The sequence below is a fragment of the Babylonia areolata genome, chromosome 2, assembly GCF_041734735.1.
Source record: "Babylonia areolata isolate BAREFJ2019XMU chromosome 2, ASM4173473v1, whole genome shotgun sequence".
NCBI lineage: Eukaryota > Metazoa > Mollusca > Gastropoda > Neogastropoda > Buccinidae > Babylonia > Babylonia areolata.
Genome location: NC_134877.1, coordinates 46653985 through 46671929, shown reverse-complemented (window position 1 = coordinate 46671929; position 17945 = coordinate 46653985). Strand labels below are relative to the sequence as shown.

Genomic DNA, 17945 nt, shown 5'->3' with positions numbered 1-17945 from the left:
CGGTGAAACTTTTGTCTTTTCGGGAAAAAAAAGTTGAAACATAAATATTTTGTTTCGAGTACAATTTATTTGTGATAATGTTATATTGGGACGTTACCTTTATTTGAATCAAAATATGATTGAGTAAAAATAGCAACGATCACGAAAGGTTACGAACTGTGAGCGTGAACCTCACTCAACCTTTGACCTTGTTGCAGGGCGTGCTGCACACGTAAGTTGCACACGACAAAATGGAGAAGAGGACACTGCCCGGGACTGAACTGCAGGTTTCTCCTCTGTGTCTTGGCTGCTGGCAGTTCAATGACAGCAAGTCTACCATTAACTGGGAGGGTCAAAGTAGAGAGGTACGTAATATAAGTTTTATGAACGCAGAGGAAATATTCTTTTTTTTGTGGCTTATGCATTACTGTTCATGTAAAAGTGAAAGTGTGTCCTGGATTCATTTTGTTTCGCCTCAGCTCTTAAAATAAGTAGATGCGCTTTATGCTTTAAGCCTGCTAACTTTTCTTCCCTGGCATTATGAAGTATACAGTGACTCTGCTTCCCGCTGCACTGCTTTATTAATAATACACACTTTAAGGCCGTCTCAAAATTTAAGCCTGATACTACTACTAGCTCCAGGCAAGATATGGGAAAGAAATCTGATGTGGAATCTGGAGGTACTGTTTGCACTGAGCAGCAGAACCATTTCCAGTAGAGAACCATTATTTCAGATATCAACTGCCAGATGCCTTTTGATCTTGCTGGCAGGGTTACTTTATTTAAAAAAAAAAAAAAAATTAACATTGACCAGTTCTTAAAATGTCAAGAGTAGATCTGGTCTGGGTTGGTCTACCCCCCCTTTCCCTTTTTTGACTGACTGAATCAAACCCACTTTGACTAATCCATGACTGTATTTTGATACTTGATAAGCATTGGGATTTTGCAGGCACTTTTTAGTTGAGGTACCATGAGCAACCATTAGAAATGCACCTGTGCAAAACTAGTTGTGATTGAAAGTCTGTTAGTATGCTTGTGATGAAAAATCATTGTGCAGCTGTCAGTGTCATTTTCCCAACAGAATCAGAAAACGTAAAGGTCAAGGCATACCTTTAAACACAGAGCATTTAGCGGATCTTTAAAAAACAAAAAAGCAATCACCCCGCTTTGGACTGAAAGGTCTCACTTCAGTGAGTTTGAGACACATGAGTGAGTTTACTGCATGCTTTTGCTCCTGGATGAACACTGCACATATGTGTACATGCATCACAGAATCAGAGTGTGTGTTTCTTGATGGAGATATTCTTAACCATTGGAATCCTTGTTCATTATCTTGTTGGTGTCACTGTTAGGGGGGGAAATATAGGTGATCTTCAGCAGAAAAAAAAGAACTGGTGTGGTATCAGCATTGTTAAAAACAAAACTTGGCAGTATCCACATCTTCCCCTGTTACTCTTTAGTTTCAAAGACGGAAAATGTTGTTTTTTGGTTAATAACAATGAAATTTATACTCTACTTTTCTTCCCCTCCACTCTTATTGGTCTTCTTTTCGACATTTGAGAGGGGAAGAAATGTTGAGTATATATTACAATGTTATTCAGACCAGTTTACAACTTTTTCTGTCTTTGAAAAGAAACTGAATCAAAAGAGTAAAGGGGAAACAAAATGTGGATATTGCTCAGAACAATTTTTAATACAAATTTGTAAACAAATAGTCTTAAAAAAAGAGAAAAGAATGGACAGTTTTGAAATCTAAAATGAGATGATGAATTAATATTATTACTAATTATGGGACAACAATCATTGGGAAAAGAGAAACAGTGCGTCCAGTGACATCTGCATCCTGAGACATAATCTCAAGCTACAAAAAAGAAAAAAAAAAGTATGGTCCTTTTTGAATAATTTTGTTAAAATAAATCCAGCCTTGAAAGCCTACAGAGTGACCTGATTTTAGATTTAGCTGGTCTGACAAGGCCAGTGCTGTGTGAGGATGGCTTATAGCACACACAGGTTTTCAAGGAGACTACTACCTGTTATCAGGTTAACTTCTTCAGATAAGGACGTGGCCTCAGCAAGCAGCAAGGTCAGGGTGACAGTGAATGACCAAGAGCTCTGTGTGTTTGACAGACATGATGGGCTGACCTTGCCGCTTAGGACTTTGGACAGTTTCTGATAGTGACAGTGATAGCTATATCCCCCCCCCCCAACCCTCCCTGCCCCCAACCAAATTTTTTTCTTTTAATTGAGGGAGCAAAGGAAAAAGCACTTAATGGCTTGTTTACAGTTAGCCCTCATGAAACATGCATGTATTTATATTATTACCCATTCATGCATACACACACACACACACACACACACACACACACACACACACACACACACACACTACCATACCCTAACTTCAAGAGGGGAACAATCTGTTGAGAAGCATTGATCAGATTACTAAGTGGTTTTGGTCAAGGCAAGTTGTGTGTGTATGTGCATTGCAGAACTTACCTCATCTGTGCTTTGTTGATAAGTTAACCCTGATGTCAGTGATTCTAACAGTGTGTTTGGAAAAACAACAACACTTAAGTACTGAGACGCATCTTCGCTTTGATCCTGTGGGGAAGACAGCTTGAGAATCTGGAGTACTTTTTCTTCTGATTTTGGTGTACATATTTTTAAGGAATGGTGATACCAGTTTAACTTTTCTGTTATGTCATATAACAAAAATGAAGTATATGCATCCATGTTTTGATTGATTAATGAGAGTGGGAGTGTGTGTGTGGGGGAGGTGGCGTGGGGCATTCAGTTATGCATGCACACTTCCATGCACTGTATGTGTGTGTGTGCCACAGCATTTGTATTTACATGGACTTTTTTGCAGGTATCCAAAGCCATTGTTGACAAGTGCTTTGATGTGGGCATAAACTTCTTTGATACAGCAGAGGTACGTTTTACATTTGTCTTCCAGTCACTGTTATCACTAGGTTGCATTTCTTGGCTCTTATGAATTATCAATTCAACTCTTACATATTCTTTATCTTGGCAAGACATGTCCTCAAAGTGTGTATATATATATATATATATATATATATATTGTTAAAATTAGGAACATAGGAAAATATAATTAATCACCTGCAGGGTGTGTTTCAGAAATTCCCATCAGGTGAAGCAAACTGTACAAAAGAATAGTTAATTTTATTTCTTGTTTTTGACAGAAACAGGGATCCTAATCCTGGTTTTTGTCTCTTGGGGAACATAGCAAAAAACAACCCCCCCATTCCCCCGCTCCCCCAGTTGGTGAAGAATTTGATGAAGCATAAACACATATCTAGACACTGGTATACATCGATAAAACACACATGCTCAGATGAACAATACATGTGCATGCATGCACACACAAATTCAAGAGGGTGAGCTTGTGGGCACACACGCACGCACACACACACACACACACTCATTCCCTTTCACTCACACACACACAATTACTTTATGCAACACCTTACAATACATGCAGAATGCTGCACAGTATAGCACTATATAGTTTAACATAAACAAGATACACTTACTGCTGTAGACCACGCTTCAACAGTTCAACAATAAACAATACAGAGAAAAAATAATTACCTTGAGTTTGGGAAAACAGTAGCTGACTGGAGGCTTGGGCTACATTCACATTTACTGTGATAGTAGTGACTTTAATTAAAACGTTTGAGAATATTGATTGACATTAAGTTGTTCATGCTGTTGCTAGTAGTTATGTCAACCATTCAGAACAAAGGAATGTGTTGTGTTGTCCATGGGAGGCAGTCGGGTAAAATAGTGACCCAGGATAAAATATCTCCCTGTGGTGTCTCCCTATGATGAAGTTGTCAGTCTGTCAGAATGTCAGAAAACTATGGCTGACACACTTTCACAATTACAGAAAAGGTTATGTATCAACATGAATTTTTACAATGATCTATATATATTATGTGTACTTTTTTTTTAGTCTTGAACATAGGAATGGAGAGCCCTTTTCTACAGATATTTTACAATTTTTCTCAAGCTGTTAGTGGCACACACATGCAACATATGGGAGGTAGGTGTGGGGCAGTGGGGGTGGGGGTGAGGGGTAGGACCTGGGAGGGGGAGCTGGGGGATGGGTAGATAATGGATATTTTGAACTCTGAGAGATGCTTTGAATCATTGTCATTCTGTGATTTTACTCTGCAGGGGTATGCGGGCTCTGAAGAAGTTTTAGGATACTGTCTGAAAGGGCGGCGGCAGGATGCAGTGGTGGCCACAAAATACGGCTTCCGGAACGGTCCCAGCACACCACCCTATTCGGCAGCTGAAATTGATGATGCTGTCACTCGGGCCCTTCGCAAAATGGAAACGGACTACATTGATATTCTGCAGGTACAGAAGTCTGGTTGGTTTGGTTATTTTGAAATGCATTTAATTACACATACTTAACTGTGACCCAACTAGTGCAGACTCCGGCACGGGTCTGACATTCCTGTCCTGTGCAAACTACTATCCGCCTGTGCGGAGAAAATGAAAGCAACTACGGCCGATAACCTCTCAGAAGTAGGTAACCTCCCCTTTGTCCCGCTAGCTAGCACCCTCTTTTTCCGGCAGCCATCTCAACACCTGTTCCTGTGCGCTGCATACGGCTAAGTTTTTTCATATTTTCTATCTATCGATTATTGGCATCCTTGTTGTTTGTCTGATTATGTCTTCAACCAGGTCGCATAATTATGTGGCTCGATGGGCGATCAGGCTAAAATTAAGGCGCGATCGCAAATGATTCGCGGACACTCTGGGCCCTCTACTTTGGGCTCTCTAAACAACACCAACCCGCAGCCTCCACTTCCTCCACTACCTCCGGTCAACTCCAGGCCCCCACTGCCTCCGACGTCTCCTCCTCTGACTTCTTGGGGTTCGTTAACCCATACTCATGTCAGTGGTGCCATTGACAATATTCTTTTTCATCTGTGACGGACTCAATGCGATCCACGTTTTCTCGGTCCTGCCAGTCGGCAGTGCCCGAGTTGATCGCCTGTATCTCTTTGCCAACTCCCACAGTATCAACAATGGAATGTGCCCCAATCCCTTTGGGAAAACAACACACACTGGCTTTGGATCCGCACGCTAGACAGGGCCCTATGTGCGATGCGTCCGTGGCGGCGGCTGTGACATCGACTCGCGCGCCCCCCAACGGCATGCCTCTTCCGTCTTGGATCCTATAGCGACCGAGGCGCTTAGGGATGCCCTCCCCATGTGTAGGGAGGAAGGTGGACCACTAGGGGACACGCTCTCCCATACGCATGTGTCCTCCCCTTTGTCTTGAGCAGCCAATCCAAGGGAGGCAACTCCTGCTTAGGCGCGCTTTCCGGTCACCGCTGCAGTTATTTCCCTTGCACTGATATCACCCTTCGCCTTCAGTGCGGGTGTGTGCTCGGCCCCTACAAGCTATGCGGTGATGACACCATCTGCCATACAGCCGGTTGCTCCTGCTTCCCACTCACTAAAGGCGGATCAGCAAGCTGCTCAAATAAACAACCAGCAACTCATTGTCAACTTGCTGCATCAATTATGCACCACTCTGCTTCCTGGTGCCACACCTTCTACCACTGCTCATTCCTCTGCTGCAGCAAATCCGCTTCCACCCTCCACGACCACCTCCCAGCAGTCTGGTCACGTGCCCAGCACACAGCCTGACCCATCATCCTATGCCATAGGAGAGACATTTTCTGAGGGGGACACTGATACAGAGGAACCACCTGGGGAAGATCATCAGCTGGTTTCCTTTCAAGAAGCACTAGCCCTCCTAGCTTCCTACTCTCCAGATAGAGTGCAGACCATTCGCGCACCGGGCTCGCCTCTAACCTGTGGTGCTATGGAGATTATGGGCATCCAGAGATCCTCCCATGCCCCTCACTATGCTCTTACTCAATCGACCATGGTAGTCAAGGCCCTGCAGAACACACTGCCAGAATTCCAGACAATTGTAAGTTAATTGGTGTCAAATGTTTGTCCTGTAGCCCAGTAATCAGCTGTTCAGAGTGATGCAGCACACTAAGCAAAGTAATAAAATATTTTGGGCAGTGACAGGAACAGTTAACAGTATCCTGAATTTCACTGTTAGAATAACTAGATTCAACAAGATTATTTTGCAGCATAAACTCATGTTCATGCTGTTTTGCATGTACCAGATTATCAAGATTGTGAAGAGGATATTACACATTAGACTTTTATTTATATTCCTTTCAAAACTCAGTATCGGGGCACTTTCATGATTGTGCATTATCCAGATGGGTAGAAAATTCTAGCTTCCCATTGTCATTAATTGGCTGAGTGTACATTGAAAAGAATGTTTTTGCTGGATGGTTTATAATTATCATTAAAAAAAAAAAAAAAATCCTATGATGTGAATATGGCAGAATGGCTTGTCAGAAGAATTACCCAGTTTGATTTTCTATAGTACAACTGAAATTTTCTTCTCTTTTATAGGTTTAACAGTTTGTACGGTGTTTTTTTTTTTTTTTTTTTTTTTTTTTTTTTTTTTTTGGTGGTAGTTACTTTGGATAACATTTTCTGGGTCATTTTATGTCCTGAAGTGGCCGTGTGTTTCAGCTAAATTGAAATCAGTTGAATTGTATATTGGACCTTTGTTCAACCCATTTCAGATCCACTTCCCCAGTTTTGTGAAGGATATCCAGGAAACTGTTACAGAGCTGAATAGTCAGATTGCTCGTGGACGCATCCGATACTATGGGTTCTCCAACTTTGGCCCAAAGAACCTGAAGACATATCTGGATGCTGGGGCAAAGCCTGTCTGCAACCAAGTAAGTCCGGCACTTAATTAATGGGACTGACTTACAGATCTGTGCGTTTGTTCTTTATGGGTAAGGGTCGCCACAAATCTCCTTCCATTAGCACTGTAGTTGATCCTAGCTTTGTGTTTTGTGAAGCATTTGCTGTGGAATGGGCCAGCTTAATTCTAGTCTCCAAAAGATATACTAATATTATGCTGATATCATTTATTGCTAGAAAATGACATCTTTGCTTTACTGTTGGTTAAATTTATAAATTCATGATTTACTGAAAGAAAATTTCATGAGACTTGTGTGATGGTGAAAATGCCCTTAGAATTCCACACTGATGGTGAAGACATTTTTCACAAGCAGGGATGCCAGCAGCTCTGATTTGATAAGAGCAACTTACATTTTATGGTCGTTGCTCCAGTCTCAGGCTTTTTTCATTGTGGTGCACTGATTTTGTAATCTGCCAAGAAAAAAACCCAAGCTTGCTTGTTTTGGTGTGATTAGAAGAAACATTACTTACTAACCAAGATCACAAGGAAAATTGAGGAAAGCAGAGGCTTGCTGACAATTGGATGAAAAGTTACTTCCAAATAATTTGATTGGGTGACTTCCATTGATTGGATCGACTTCCATTCTGTCCTTGTCATGAATAAAGTAATGGTTAGTAGATTTTTCAGGCATTTTGTGTTGGTGAGTCTGCTGCACTCAGGTGCACCTTTTTTTTTTCTTTGGAGGCTAGCATCTCTGCACCAGCAAGCAAGAGGGAGCTAGGGTAAATCTTATTATTTTTTGTTTTTGTAGCTGCCCCAACATCTTTACAGTTTCAGTGGCACTGCTCCCACACTGTTCATTCTGGCATTTGTCCATCACTCTGAGCGCCCCATTCAGATCCCCACCATGGTTTATTTGTTGCAGTTGTGTCTGCAGTCCATAGGGTACTGTGGATGTAAAGTTGCCAGAAGACCACACACCAGTGGAGACCTTGCTCTGCTGCTGAGTCACTTCAGTGGTGGTCAGAAATGCCTGTTTTCATTTAACCTTTAGACTGCCATGTAAGCTGTGCTCAGATGGTGGATAATTTATTCCCCTGCCACTGCTACGAAAGCTGTACCCAAATGGCAGCTAAATATGTCTTGCGAAAACTTTTCTGTTGGGTGGGTGTGGCAGTGTGCCTGGTTTAAGATCAGTGGGTTTGACAGTGGGCTGACGATTTTGATCCAGACATTACTTTGTTGGGGATGGTGTGTTTGTGTGTGTGTGTGTGTGCACATCTGTATACTTGTCTATTCGTGTGGATGTGTATCACTGTATGCCTGCAATGTTTATTATTTGAAAAATTCTTATGGGTCACATATTCATTTTCTCACAATATAACATTTTTTTCTGTAATGTCTATTCAATTTCGTTTCAGAAAACATACTTTTACTTGTGTCAAAGTAACCCAGTATATATTTTTTCAACACTGACATGTATATATATATTTTTTGTTGTTGAAAATTATCCAGTTAATAGTTAATAGGATTCAGTTATTTGCCAAATTCCTGGGCAGAATAAGGGTTAACATACTTAGGTCACCACATATTAAGCCACCTGCTGACGACAATAATGGCTTAGTTGAAGAGACAGGATGAGTGTACTTAGGTCACCACCTACTAAGCCGTCTACTGACGACAGTAACAACTTAGTGTCATGCCCTGGGTGATAGTTGGTGTGGTACTGTGCATATGGGTACAACTAACTGTGAGTTCTATGCAGATGGGGTACAACTTGCTGTGGGTGCTGTACAGGTGGGGTACAACTTGGTGTGGGTGCTGTACAGGTGGGGTACAACTTGGTGTGGGTGCTGTACAGGTGGGGCACAACTTGGTGTGGGTGTTGTGCAGGTGGGGCACAACTTGCTGTGGGTGCTGTACAGATTGGGCACAACTTGGTGTGGGTGTTGTGCAGATGGGGCACAACTTGTCATGTGTGCTGTGCAGATGGGGTGCAACTAGCCATGGGTTATGTGCAGATGGGGCACAACTTACTCTGGGTGCTGTGCAAATTGGGTACAACTTTGTGGGTTCTGTGCAGACTGGGTACAACTTGTTGTGCAGATGAGGTACAACTAGCAGTGGGTTATGTGCAGATGGGGTACAACATGCTGTGGGTGCTGTGCAGATGGGATACAACTTGTCATGTGTGCTGTGTAGATGGGGCACAACTGGCTGTGGGTAAATGGGGTACAACTGGTCGTGGGTTATGTGCAGATTGGGCACAACTTACTGTGGCTGCTGTGCAGATTGGGTACAACTTGCTGTGGGTGCTGTGCAGATGGAGTACAACTTGCTGTGGGTGCTGTGCAGATGGAGTAAAACTTGCTGTGGAGATGGGGTACAACTTGCTGTGGGTGCTGTGCAGATGGGGTACAACTTGCTGTGGGTGCTGTGCAGATGGGGTACAACTTGTCATGTGTGCTGTGTAGATGGGGCACAACTGGTCGTGGGTTATGTGCAGATTGGGCACAACTTGCTGTGGGTGCTGTGCAGATTGGGTACAACTTGCTGTGCAGATGAGGTAAACTAACCATAGGTTATGTGCAGATGGGGCACAACTTACTGTGGGTGCTGTGCAGATGGAGTACAACTTGCTGTGCAGATGGGGTACAACTTGCTGTGGGTGCTGTGCAGATGGAGTACAACTTGCTGTGCAGATGGGATACAACTTGCTGTGGGTGCTGTGCAGATGGGGTACAACTTGCTGTGGGTGCTGTGCAGATGGGGTACAACTTGCTGTGGGTGCTGTGCAGATGGAGTACAACTTGCTGTGCAGATGGGGTACAACTTGCTGTGGGTACTGTGCAGATGAGGTACAACTTGCTGTGGATGCTGTGCAGATGAGGTACAACTTGCTGTGGGTGCTGTGCAGATGGGGTACAACTTGCTGTGGCGGTCTGTGGAGTATGAGGTGCAGCCAATCTGTGCGGCCAACAACATCAGCATCCTGGCCTACTCCCCACTTCAGCAGGGACTACTGACGGGCAAGTACACCACCCTGCAGGACATCCCTGAAGGACGTCGCAGGGGGAAACTCTTCTCCAACACTGGGTCAGTGTGTGGGTGTGGCTGGGAGAGAGTGTGGGTGTATGTGTGCAAGTCCGTGTGTGGGTGGGTGTGGCTGGGAGAGTGTGTGGGTGTATGTGTGTGAGCATGTATACTTTGTGTGGGTGTGTTTGTGTTAAAATTTTATTTCACACCCATGATTTTTTTTTGTTTTTTTTGCAGTTATCTGTTTGGTTCAAATATGTGAAGTTTTGAGTACCAGAGAAGGAAAAAACAAAAGCAAACAAAAAAACAACATAGAAAAACAAAGAGCATTTCAAGGATAAGGCAAATTCTGAAAACAAATTTTCAAAAGAAAAGCACAGGAATAATTGTTTTTGATTTGGGAATGAATGAATGAGAGTTTGGAATATTGTGATGATGCTCAGGCAAACTTTGTCAGTTTATCTCGAGTCCAGCTTTGTGAATTCAAAAGTGATGATGAATTTTATGAAGCAGCTGTACTCTTCTGGAATGTTTCTGCTTACCTTACAACAATGAGTACAAGTATTTCTCAGTATCATATTTGGAATGAAATTTTTGGTTTAGTACTGTTTGCCGGTGTTCTGTAGAATGAGGATTACACTTTGATTTTTCTCTGCAGTTCGTCTTGTTTCACAAGCACTCACACTTAACACGCATTCACATTTATACTCAAGACACTTTGTTTTTTGTGAGGTTTGAATTCTTTTCTGTTCAACCAGCACACACAGGTGTGCATGCACATGTGTGTGAACATACATACAATGTTATACACACATGCATATTCATTAACAGAAAAAAAACAAAAACAAAAGAAGCACAAAAAGTTAACACAGAAATGATAGCTGCTGGATGCTGTTGTTGGTGGCCATTTCTGTTCAGCAGAACGGAGTGTGCACATCATGAGCACTGCAGCATGTCAGCGCTTGTTTGCTTGTTTTTAATCTTTAAACACATATTTTAAAATAAAAATTGTGGTGACGTTTCTTTCTAAAAGATACTGAGAACCAAGTAACAGTTTTACCAATGTAGAGGTGGTGACATTTTGTCCAGAGATCAGAACACGCTGGCACGCCATGGGCAGGAGGGGGCTGAAGTGGAGGTGTTTGAGGTGAGTGAGCAATTTCCACTTCCGTTATTATGGGCTGTACCCCCGAAAACAGAGTATGGCTGCCTATATGGCGGCGTAAAAAATGGTCTTACATGTAAAGCCCACTTGTTTGCATGCGAGTGAACATGGGAGTTGCAGCCCACAAAAGAATAATAATTGTGGGCTCTGTCCTGTTTCCACCTTCACTTGTACCAGTCAACCTGTCAGCTTTTTTTTTTTTACCAGTTTGACTGCATTTTTCCCATGATTTTGGCAGCCACACCCCAGGTTTTTTTTGTTGCTGTGCATGCTGGCAGAGCTGCTAACTACTATTGTTTTGAGTGGAATTTCCTATGGTTAGTGCCATTTGCTGTGCGTTTACGTGAATGTTAAAATGCTATGGTCAGATGATTCCCACCCCCCCACCCCCCTTCCCCATCTTTGTGATCAGTTTGAAGGTGGACATCGAAGACAAAGCATGTTTGACCCAGTATGGTCTTGGCCAATGATTGTTTACTTTTTAAAATTTCATCCTTGTTCATACTTGTTCAGCACATGTTAAGCGAAGGTTGATTTCCTGTAGAGTTGATTAATATTCAGTGCCATGATGTCAGAGCTGAAGTCCAACAGAGAAGGCTCTCTGTGTAGAAGTCAAGGAACACATCTCAGAAATGCTGTTGAGAACACTGCCAAGAAAAAATATCTATGCATTTTGTTGAACCTGAATGACAATTCCACCGTTTGACGCTTTGTTCTCAGGCAGTGAACAAGCTGAAAGGAATCTGTTCGGCCAACAACCTGGACATGGCAGCTGCCTCTCTGGCCTGGGTCTTCCAGCAGGAGTCTGTGCCAGTGGCCATCGTCGGTGCCAGCACACCAGAGCAGATTGAGAAAAACAGCAAAATCATCAAGCTTTCACCGGTATGTATTTTCTTCTTTTCTTTTTGATGTGACAGATATGAGTTCCAGCTGTTTATTTCCAAGTGAAAATGACATCATAAATATGAATGTGTTTGTGTGTGGGCGCATGTTTTATGTTGATTACTGCTTGCTGGAAAGATAAATGTAATTATGTTTGTATAATCTGTTAACTGCAGCAGGCATGCATTGGTGGCAAAACCCCACTTATACAGGTTTAAGTCATCTGTGTGAAAGTGGTCTTTATTTTTCAGGCTGTTCGTATTGTTTGGATGTTTTTTGGCAAATCTTGTGTGGCTTGATGAAATTTTACTAATATACTAGTCCAAGAGTTTTTCCAGTTTGTCAAGCAGTAAGAAAAGATGGGTAATTATGTCTCTCAGATATTTTCATTCCCTTTTGACCAATATCATGTCATCAGGGAAACATTGGCCTTTAATTACATTGTATTGTACTGTATTTTATTGTGTGATTGACATCACATCAGATTTATGTATGAAATTTGGTTTGTTCTCTAATTTTTTTTTGGTTTTCTTCCTGTCATGATGCATGTGTTAACCCATGAAAGCAGACTTCTGTAGGATGTTGCTTAGGACAGCTAACTCGTTTCTGTATATTTGTGTGTGTGGGCACCAACTGAATGCTTGACACTGGACCCTAGTTATAGTCTAATTCTGAAGACTAATACGTAGACTGCCACATAGATCAGAGAGGTAAAAAGTTTGGATTGTGAAATTTTCTTTGTGTTCTTGGGAATCATCTGACATGTTGACTCAGTGAACAAGTGAAACTTTTTTGTGTACCAATACAACTTCAAAGAACTTACCTATGTTAAAAATTGAGGTATTGGTTGATGGGTGTTCTTTTGGGAGAAAAGATTAAGGGAGTTAATAGTTACTCGGGATTGTGATTGTGATGAGTTGCATACCTTTAATAAGTGCAATTTTTCATCCTTTTTTTTCCATCAATTTTTGTGTGAAGCTCATGACTTTTTCATTGAAATATTGTGTGCTTAAGTGCTGTGCGTGTTTGTACATGCCTGCTTGTGTGTGTGTGTGATCATGACAGATCTCTGCTGAAGACGGTTTTGTGCATAGTGGTGATGATGGTGGCAAGTATACACTACCCAGTTCAAACATTAGGCCTGTACAGATGTATTGATCAAGAAGCAGTTACCTGACCTGTAGTTTACTTGCAGTCAGGCGGCCAGATAACTAACTGGAATGCACATTTGAAAACTAACTGGAATGCATATTTGTCTTCCCCACTTCCAGGAAATCCTCAAGCAGATGTGTGACGCCACAGTGTCGGTAAAGAACAAGATTGGCAAGCAGCTGGACCAGTGGGTGTCCCCTGACCGCTGTGAATAACTGTTCCAACCACCACTTCCAGGCATCAGAACTGAGGAAAAACAACCCAAAAAACATTTCTGTGTGATGAGGATGAACATCAACATTTTGAGAGTCAAGTCACAAACAACAACAAAGAAAAAAATACACCCAAAAAATAAATATTATGGATTGACTGATACATTTTTTGGCTTCGATTTCTGAACCTTTGGTTTTACAGGTTGTAACAGAGTTCAGATCAGATGGACCAAGGAAACTAAAATGTACTATAAAAACTTGCAATTTTTAAGTTTCAAAAGTATATATCTAAAACGTTTTCAGTTATCTATTCTGAATTGCTCAAAAGACACATGATTGTTAACAGGAATTTTTCAGTGACTACATGAATTCAGTTGTTTCAGAGCTAAAATCTGATGTCGAAAATTTATTTGTGGTGTATTATTTGCAGTATTTTTTAAATTCTGAATAGTCCAGGTACAATGCTCACTCTTTTACCAAAATTGTTTCTCAGTTGTGGCTACAGATTATCATTGATGAACAAATAGATTTATATTTTGTAGCTTTCCTAGACCCTTTGTTGAAGGGACAAATGCAGTAGTGATGAACATGAATAGACTTTTTTTTTTTTTAACCATTTTTTCTTTTTTTCTTTTATTTATTTTATTTTTTCTCAAGGCCTGACTAAGCGCGTTGGGTTACGCTGCTGGTCAGGCATCTGCTTGGCAGATGTGGTGTAGCGTATATGGATTTGACCGAACGCAGTGACACCACCTTGAGCTACTGATACTGATACATTTTAGATTTGTATATGTGCAAAGGTAATTAAAAAAAAAAAGAAAAAAAGATTACCTTTCATCTTAACAGTATGACTTTTTGCCTTGACCTTTGTCAAGGTAAGTCTTTTTTGTATGTGTACCTTAGTTATTAATGTGGAATGGAAGAACTTTGTCAATGTCATCTAAATGAAATTAGTCTTTGGATTTTGCTCATGACTTTGTCATATTTGTAATACAGCAAGGTCATTATAGTGAATTAAAGATTATGCAGAAAAAGTCTGTAAGGAAATTAGAAAATAAAATTGCAGATAATAAAATCAGTATCAGCAAAGGTGCCTTTAGATAGGAGCACAGGGTGAAATAGCAAAAATGTGGTAGGGAGCATTTTATGCTGAATTTTTGGAATTCCAATTTGAATCTGTATTGCAGGTATTTATGCACACTGTACATATGGTTTTTATTTTATTAGGTGCTGCACACATTCTGCATTGAACAGATCATTTTAAATCCTTTTTTGTATTTTTATGAAGTTTTTTCTAAGCATGAATAACATACACTTAAAAATAGTTTCTTCATAAGTATGCCCAGGTGTTGAATCAGTGTCTTCTCAGGAATGTAAAATGTCTTATTCTGGATTCAGAATGTAACCAGTATTCTTAAGACTCAAATACATCAAATATTTTCTTGGAAGAGGTGTAAGACCAACTGGAGGTTGACATGTGATCTGAATAATTTGTTTTTACAGGGCGTGTTGGAAGTGGGGTCTATAAATGTGACCGATTGGTGGATGAAAAATGTCATTCATGAAATGTCTGTTGGTCTGAAGAAATGAATCTGAATTCCATCAACAAACTGGTCAGGCTGGCATCAGTCAGAAAATTATCTGAAACAGACATGTTTTTGCATGGTGTATTGCAATTTATGTACACGTACAATCAAAAAAACAAACCACCATCACCACCAACAAACAAAACAAACCCAAACATGTTCTGATGCATTTCGTTGGGAATAAGTTTTTCTGTTCTTTAAGCTTGCCTGCTTTTTCCTTTGTCTCATTAAACTTCTTTGAAATGGGGAAATTATCTGGAAATTTGCACTTGATAGGGTGTGTTCATACCGCACACAGTCTTGCTGTGTGATCAGAGGGTCTGAACTTGTGAACAATTTTTCAATCACTTTTACCAATCTTTTCTGTCAGTGACAATGAAAAGTTGATTGTAACTATTCAGAGTGGCTGTATTATGTACATAGTAAGTGTTCAGGGTGGCTATATTATGTAGACTAGATGTGATGCAACATCACCAGAGTTACAGAAACCCTTGTCAATTGGAAGTCTCTTACAAAAGCGTACATTCCTTATTGTTTGATTCTTTGTTAAGATGTTCAAACCTATCTGAATATCAAAATGTTGTCAGATCATTTGATTGGGTTATTTCACTTAGTGCCATTTTGAAGATTGTGTCCAGTATGAACATACTTTTTAGTTTTTTTCAGTTTTAGCAAGTTTGTATTGTGTGAAAATATGAACCATTTTTTTTTTTTTAAATATCTTGGGCATTTTACAGGGGTAGAAAATATTCTGCACCTTTTTATTGATTGCTGCACTAAATTTACCAATTATATGTTATTGCACTTGAATAATCATGGATAATTATGGTGGTGTTCTGTCTGGGTGTTATCGTCACATGGAGGGGTAATCATGGTAATGTGTTATGTCTTGTGGGTGTCATTATTATCTTATGATTAAAATTCATTGTATATTTGATTTTTTAGTTATGATTGTGCTGTGATTTAAATTCATTGTATATTTGATTTTGTAGTGTTGTAGAGACTGGCAATAAATACAGATGGCATGAAGACTGTGTTTTCGCTGTAACCCACCCACTTTACTGGCATAGAACAAAAGTTAGAAGTATGAAATGAACTTGTTTATATGCCAGCATATCACTGTAGAATCATTGTTTCTGTTATTCTGCACAATGTGAACTATGGTGTATATGGGTGTTAGTTATGTTAATTATGTGGTACCTTGCACAATGTTATGAGGAACATTTAGTTGAAATAAGAGCTACGGTTTCCACTTACATATACCCTAGACTATTTGAAGATCTGACGTCAGTATATATGCTTTAAAATTGATTTATTTTCATGTTGATATATTCCTAAAGTTTCTAAGAGCTTACTGTTGACCATACTTACCCTCCCCGCCTATCTCATATTTTATCAAGGGCATGTTTCCGTTTTGTTCAACAGAATTTTTGCTCGTACACACGCACAAAAGTGAGCTGGTGAGCAACAGAATCATTGTAGATCCCTCAACCACTTACTCAAATTTTCAAAGGTCTTTCCGATAAAGACGATTCGCATTATTAGTAAACACTGAGAATGGCCTAAAACATGTCAAGAGGACAGTCAGTTGAGCAACTTTCACCAGATTCGTAGGAGAGAGATTCAACATTAGGGTTACGGAAGGAAATCTTCACCAGTGGAGCACTGAATGTGATTCCCATGCATCAAAAATAAAACGTGCTTACAGTCCCTTTGAATGTTCTTTAAATCTGAAGTGAGTGTAAACTGGTCCCATGTCCTTGCCTTGCTGGGATGGAGCTAGTACTTTATATTGTTGGTGATACCACCCAGGGATGGTGTCAAATGTTAAAACTTGAATTGTTTTGTATGATTAATTTCTAGCCATTGATAATGGAACTCGAGAATTTTTTGTTGGAGTTTGAAGTTAAATCTTGTGACACAAGGAAGAGAAAAAAAGAAAAAGAGTTGTAGACATCACATTTGAATTGGACCCCTCTCTCTTTTCTTACTAACAAGCAGAGTAAAAAAAGAAAAGGATGACTACATATTTTCCCAACATGAAATATGTATGGTTTTCACAGTGAAGACTGTTGAACAATGTTGTCAGCTAACACATTACGACCACCATATTAAGAGAACATTTTGGAAAAAAAACAACCACAAACTTTTCATTGCAATCAATAACGGCACATTATACAGAAAGTATTTTCAACTATACTCTGTGTTGTCTGTTTTTCTGATAACTTAATTAAACTGAGTGACTGTGAACAAGTCCTCGAGAAAGTGTTTAGATCTCAGGATGTCACTTGACACTTCCTCTCTCGTTCCAAGCAGCTGAGTAATCAGATTAAGTAATACAGGGGATACAGGTCCATCCCGCAGGAAATGCTGCAGTAACAGGTCAAATGGTGCTGACACATTAGCCGTTTACCAGTTGTCAAGGGCCAAAGGAAACTGGGCAGGGTTACATGAGTGACCTTAGCAGTATGAATTCAATAGAATTGGGAAAATTCTTAATGCTAAGCAAACTTTGCACTGCTAAGATCGTTCATGAGATCCAGCCCTGAGATCATACAAATTTTGTGTCACTGTAGTTTCAGGGCTGAAAACACCTCTTCCAATGACCGGTCTTGTGACCAGAACATCAGTTCTGGGAATAACCATTGCAGGGGTGGTGGTGGTTGGGGACCTTTACACTTTATCCACCATAGCGACAACACGTGGACAGCGATAATACAGATTTTAATTTTGGGCACCCGAGGATTGTGAACCCTTCTGAATACGAGCTTGATGACTGCATTCAACATGCTATTTATGTATATTCTAATGGATTAGTTTAATCCTTTGATCAATGAATGATCTGCAAATGGCAGCAAGAGCAGACAACAAAGAAAGGAAAACAAAAAATAACTCTCTAGACCTTTCTATTTGTTCTTACTACCAATACCTATCTGTCTGTCTATATGTATGTGTATTTAATGTCTGCTTAGCTGTGGAAAACATGTCTTCGAATTTCAAAGTTAATTCTCCCCAATTTCCACCTTTAAACATCAGCAGTTCAAACGGCAGTATATGTCTGTGATTTGAATATCAGTCTGGGCTGCATTATGTGGTGTCAGAAAGAAAAACACATGGTCAGGTGTAACCACCAGAAGTTCTTAAAA

At 40.4% G+C, this 17945-nt stretch overlaps 1 protein-coding gene across 1 annotated transcript; it reads left to right on the top strand.

The window, feature by feature from the left end:
* The first annotated feature begins 190 nt into the window (after positions 1-190).
* Positions 191-16996, top strand: LOC143302058 (1-deoxyxylulose-5-phosphate synthase YajO-like). Its single transcript, XM_076616559.1, has 8 exons — positions 191-344; positions 2849-2911; positions 4180-4365; positions 6639-6797; positions 9684-9862; positions 10892-10949; positions 11688-11849; positions 13121-16996. The coding sequence occupies exons 1-8, from the start codon at positions 231-233 to the stop codon at positions 13214-13216; spliced, it is 1017 nt and encodes a 338-aa protein (XP_076472674.1). The 5' UTR covers positions 191-230; the 3' UTR covers positions 13217-16996.
* Positions 16997-17945: the final 949 nt, after the last annotated feature.